The sequence below is a fragment of the Monopterus albus genome, unplaced genomic scaffold, assembly GCF_001952655.1.
Source record: "Monopterus albus unplaced genomic scaffold, M_albus_1.0 scaffold28.1, whole genome shotgun sequence".
NCBI lineage: Eukaryota > Metazoa > Chordata > Actinopteri > Synbranchiformes > Synbranchidae > Monopterus > Monopterus albus.
The window spans coordinates 72,002-78,154 of NW_018127908.1; the positions used below are offsets into that span (position 1 = coordinate 72,002).

The following is a 6,153-nucleotide window of genomic DNA, read 5'->3' on the forward strand; positions in this document are numbered from 1 at the left end:
CACCAAACCAAAGCCCATGAAAGTCACTCTTCAAGACTTCAAATCAAATTTCCAGGTGGTTTAAGAAATTTGACACTGTTGCTCTGTATGCTACTATTTAGTCTCATTTCTTGTGGTATGGGCATCAATCCCTTTCTGAGTGACAATGCCTGTTCAAACCAGAGTTGTTGCCTACTACAGCCCATAAATGCAAATTAATTTTAAATTAATACACTTTAATTAAACAAAAACTACATTTTTTAAACTCCCCCCCGAATTTCTTCATTTATTTGGTTTAATTTTATTTTTATTTATATTATTTTACTTTAATATGTACTGAATATCAGTCTGCATAGAGTTGGATACACCCACACAAACTAAATGTAATAATCCCTTTGTCTCTTTTGTTAATGTCTGTTGTCTCATCTTCTGTGTTACGTCCTTTGTCCTGTAAATATGTTATTATTCATGTTGCAATAAAATAAATAAATAAATACATGTAAATTAGCATGACATTGCTTTGATTTTGCTAAATGACAGTTTCATTCAACTAACTAGATACCTGTACAAATATGCTTTGTTGTAGCGCAAAAATCATTTCAGTTTCCTGTCACCAGAAAATTATGGATTTCTCCTCTAATATCTGTGGTAACTGTATATAACTCCATGGTTAGACTGAGGTGTATCCGTATTCCCACTGTCCTGGAAATGTTCTGCACTGTTCGCTTTGCTGATCGCAGCCAAAGAACAGAGATCAGAGGCTGCTGAGTCTACCACAGTTAGGTGATTTTATTATGTGATTTCTGTCTGATGTCTATCTTGTCTCTGTCTCTTTGCATCTATCCTTCCCTCCCTCCCTCCCTTCGTGCCTCTCACTCACTCGGCTTCATATGTAGCCCTGTTTAATCTTATTCCCGTGGGTCTGAGAGTGGTGGCCATCCAGGGGGTGAAGAGTGGCTTCTACATTGCCATGAATTGCGAGGGCATGCTCTACAGCTCGGTAAGATAGAACCCCTTGCTCCAGTAACACTGTTAGGTTGTGTTTTGTTCTGATTGTTGCAGCAAATACTCATCCCTTCTAAACCCTTTTCATATGTGCTCCATTTGAGGGCTCTTCAGATGTCCCTGTGTTGCTGTGCACCCACTTAGCACTCCCCCTTCCCCACTGAAGTAACACTGTGCATGTTTTACATTTACTTTAGGTTCAGTGCTCAGCCCTTTTTATAGCTTCTTCTTTTACTGCTACTTATGGAGGCTGATTATGCAGCAGCTATAAACACAATTCCACTGAATTTCATAGTCTTTTCAATGTGAATGATGTTGTTTTGCTCTATTCAGGATTCATAATGTTGTGCAGCAATACTACACAGCTAAATGTCTTTTTTAATATTAATTCAATCTGAGCTGTAAATTTATTTCACTTCTTATTTCTGATGTAAATCTTTCTTCAGCAATTAACTTGAGCCAAGTGTTTTTTTTTTTTTACATTAGCCAAAGCTCATCAAAGTTCCTCACAGGCCATGAAAAAAGGCTATTTACACAATAGCTTCTTATACATAAATACATACATACACACACACACACACCAAACGGGGGCACAGGTGGACACAGTCACAGAGAATGTTAGCCCCAAATCTGCCCCTGCTGCTTCAGGACTTGGCGATGGCAGTGTGATCATTGCCATCGTGATGAATGACTGGAAAGACCTAGAATTCGTAAAGTTCTCATCAAACTTTTTCATTCTCAGTATACTCATAAAACGAAGGACAGTGTCTGCTGTCTTGCAACTTACATTTATTGATAAAGGAACTGATTTACTGCAAGAGAGACATGACAGCAATCTGCAATATACAAGATAAATGATGTCTATGCTGCATAACAAAGAGTGCACTTGAATAATTGCAAAGTCTAGTAAATTCAGTGCCATTATTTCAGAAGGACAAGCATTTTAAGTAAGTACAGCTTGAATCCAACTCAGAGGTATGCACACTTATGAACTCAGAGGATGATGTACAATGAATGTGAGGCTGTTATGTCTCACTCATGTAGATGCATTCATTCATAAGTACAGGCTATAAACAAGTGCACAAAGTGGCACACAACATGTGCATAATGCACAAGTCCTACTATAACACATAAACATCATTTAAGGGCGGCATGGTGGAGCAGTGATTAGCCCTGGCCGACCTGGTGCCTTTATGTACGGAGTTTGCATGTTCTCCATGTATCTTGTGCACTGGTGTATTTTGCTGATGTGCTATTATCATTACTGATTAATATTATTATCAACACTGGAGGTCTGTAACAGAAAAATAAGCCAGTCCAGGCTGGAGACTGTCAGACATTAACTATGCCGCAATTCACTGCTGGTTTTAGTCTCTGTATGGGGATTGTTGAAAATACTAATAATATAGAAAATGACTGGCCTTATCCTTTATGAACACAGGAGCAAATATTTTGACCTTTCTATACCAGGGAGAGAGGGTGTTTGTCAGAAAGGCAAGACATTTTTGTGATAAAACAGTGGGCGTGCTCTCTGGCCATATGGAAGAGTTCTAGTTTCTCAGATGTGAAGCTTGGAAAATTAGCACATGCACTGGTAAACAGAACGCAATAGGCTGGATCAGAAGGAAGCTCCTGAGCCTTGGAAAGTCACAGAATGCTCATAAAGAAGCTAAATTAACATGCAAGCCATTAAATGAAAGCACAGTTAGGACTCTCTTTCTACAAACCAGACTAATTTATTAATACTAATTATGAATGTGATAATGGGAGAACTCCTTAAGTGTTTCAAGAGGAGAGTAAAAGGGAACATTTTAGTCACAGATTGGTGAGTGCAATAGTGCAATAACAACTATAAATGAAGACTTTCACTTCCATTCTCCATACTTAACATTCACTCTTATTATTATTTGTCTAGGTCTTTATCCACACATAGAAGCATTGGTTGTCTTGTTTTGTCTTCCTAACATGTGAGAGCAGAGATACAGATGGATATCCTCCTACCTCTCTTACCACCCCATATGTGGGGGAATGTGAGTAGTTTTATCTTCTATGTGTTTGACATGAGATGATGAGATCTTATGGTGCAACTTGGAGAAGCCTGTTTCCCCGTCGGTCATAGGTGTCAGATAGGTTCCTAGACATTTACTATATCTATTGACCAGTTAAGTGGTTACGTACATGCTGTTTGCTGGTTGGCGCCTCTTACCTCGAGTGTGTAGCTCACAGTTGAACCTGCTGCTGTTTGGAACCTGATGTAACATTGGGTGAGCAGGGTGATAATGCTTGTGTGGAGTGTGCAGGGATGAGCATCTCCAGTGAAGAATTCCCTTCCATTATTTATAACACTTCTCAGTATGACCTATTTTACTGCACAGTGGAAACCGCTGTTCTTTTTCTTTGTTTCTCCTAAGCTATCCATCTGCCAGTCTGTCTGTCTACAGTATCTATCTAGATATCCACACTCACATGACAAGAAGAAGAAGGATTTATAATTCAAAATTTAAACCAAACAGCAATGGCATAGCACCCCTAAAGTCTAGTGTGACTACACAATGAATTTAGCTATTGTGAGTGGGTGTTTTGACAGCCTAGCCCAATCTCCAGTGAGCAATTTGTGTTGTAAAACAACACAAATTGAAGACACAAACCTACAAGTATTCATTACAGAGTAAATTCAGAGCCACGTGCCTTCTAAAACAAAAGACTAATGTACATGGAAACATAGAATCACTAGGGTTTCAGCCCGCAAGCACTGGCTGGGAGACTCCTGGAACTGATTTAGTCGTCCCGGATCAAAATTCAATCTGGAAGAATTTTTTAAAAATACTGACTGAACATATGGAAGGAAAATGCCAGGAAAAGTACAAATTCAAATGGAAGGCAACTCTGCGCCACCAACAGAGAACCTGATATTGCACAATTTATTTTAATTAAATTTGTTTAGGCAACATATACCAACATCTTCTGTCTTGCTTTGTAGTGTTATGGTTTGGTGGTATCAAGGTGCTGAAGGGATTCCTGTACTGTGCACTATGAATGCTGTCATCCAGCAGATATTTTCATATCTTGATGATATGAAAGGGCAAAGTGGTCTAACTTGTGGCTTCAGCTCTGTCTATCTGTGACTGCTGGACTTGTAATGTCTGTCTTTGTTGCTGGATCATGCTCTCAGTGCAAGTCTCTATGGGTGAAAGAGAAATGAGTAGAATGAGTAGAGATACTGAATGTTTGGATAATCAGTGTTTTCTTTATGGCCATTAAATTATACTATGTCTATGTGTTTGCAATTTAATTTTAGCTGTTAACTAACTATGTCCTCTGGTTCTGTTTTGTCCTCAGGAAGGACAAAACAGAACCTTGTTTTAAACTGATTGACTTTTAGAGTAAGACAGAGAAAATGATAAAGAGTGAGGGCCAGAGACAGGGATATAAAAAGTGAGAAAGAGTTTCTCGGTTTATGTAATGTCTAGACAAGCCCTGACCTGAATCTCTGCTAGAATAATAATGAGGTCCGCGGGAGTTCCATGACAGGCCTGAGATTCTCACCGAGGAGGCCAAATAGCTCAGATATATCAGCAGCTGCAGAGGTCCTGCCCATGTCCTACATGTCTTTATCCAAAGTCAAAGAACATCAGCAGCAGGGTTTTTTAATGCAGAGGGGGAGAGATAAGCTAGTAACTGATTTGGATTCAGGATGCATTCAGCTCAGGTAAAATAGTTTGACATCCATTACATCTTGCTTTCCTGCTTTGTTTCATGGAACATTTCACACCTCTGCCCCTACCTCTCCCTCAATCCACAAGCCCACAACACACAAGCGTGCATATCATCTCACTCATATCTATCTGAATATACAGTATCATCTTATAGCTTTGTTGCTGTTGTTTGTTTATTGTGTGGCAGCAGGTTCATAATTAAGATATGTTGCAATCCAGAGAAAGAGATGACACCTGCTATTACAAAATCATGGCTAAAATGAACATAGCTCAGAATAATTCATTTCAGAACTTCAGTATAGTGACCTAATGAATGTATTTTCATCCCCATTAACATTTGCAAAGACGTTTTATTGAAAACCTGCATCGTTTACACCCGCCAGAGTTCATTAGTATCCAGCTTCTGTTGGAGCACTGCCACATTTCATTAGGCATTAACATTACAACTATCCATCAGTGGAACAGCACAAAGCTGTTATAACATGGCCATTTGTTGAAGTACCAGCAAATTACCATTGCACTGGTTGATTTGATGTGCAGGTTTAGCTAGCAACTGATATCCCTAAATACACTAAATATTCTGTATCATGTTTCAAATATTTGTCATTTCTTCTTCACATTTTATAACTTGCATTCATTAACATATTCACATTTCTGCACCACATCTGTGTATTGCATCACCTGTGAGCCTTGTGTCCGTTTATAGAGAAGTGGAATCAAATAAAGTGGTAACTGGGTCATCAAATCACTACGTACATTTAATCATTTACTTGCATGCAATATTTCCTTGTACTGGACTGTGGTGATGTAAGTGATATGCATGGCTCTGCCACAGCCCTAAAACCCCTTGTTACTGAAGATCCTTTCAGGACTGACCATTGTGAATTATATCAGACAACAGGATGGCCATCTTTGACACTGACAAGAAAACATCTTGTATTTTATTTATTTATAAAGCCTTACTAAAAGGTGCTGTTTGTAAGATCTAGAAGGATTTATTAGAAGAAATGGGCTACAGTATGCATAATTGATTTCATTAATGTATAATCAGCAGAAAATAAGGATCGGTGCATTTTCTTTAGCTTAGAATGAGCCTTTTATATCGGCACAGGAGCAGGTCCCCTATCATGGAGGCTGCGATGTTTTTGTAAAATAGCCCAGGATGGACAAACCACACACAGGCATGACTTTTGCATTTTCACGTGAAAGTAGCAGCTTGAACTGGGAGGTGGCTGGAAGACAAAAAGAAGTAATGTTAGAAACAAGAGGAAGCATTGTCGTGAGTTTAAGAACTATAATTTGTTGAACGGAGGATCATAGTTAAACTTTAACACAAGAAAAAGGAAGACATGGTGAATCCCTGCCATCTAAGAAGCAAAGGCAGATGGAAAAATGTTGTAAAAACTCATGTAAATTGCTCTGCATGCCTTAAAACTGCTAAAATATTTATCTT

At 38.7% G+C, this 6,153-nt stretch overlaps 1 protein-coding gene across 4 annotated transcripts in view; it reads left to right on the plus strand.

Annotated features, from left to right (window-relative positions):
* fgf12a (fibroblast growth factor 12a) overlaps positions 1-6,153 on the plus strand; it is a 36,108-nt gene that overhangs the window by 21,346 nt on the left and 8,609 nt on the right. For all 4 annotated transcript variants that reach the window (XM_020595702.1, XM_020595701.1, XM_020595699.1 and 1 more), the window contains one exon: positions 876-979. In XM_020595702.1, coding sequence (XP_020451358.1) covers positions 876-979 — 104 coding nt within the window. The remainder of the gene's footprint in view (positions 1-875; positions 980-6,153) is intronic.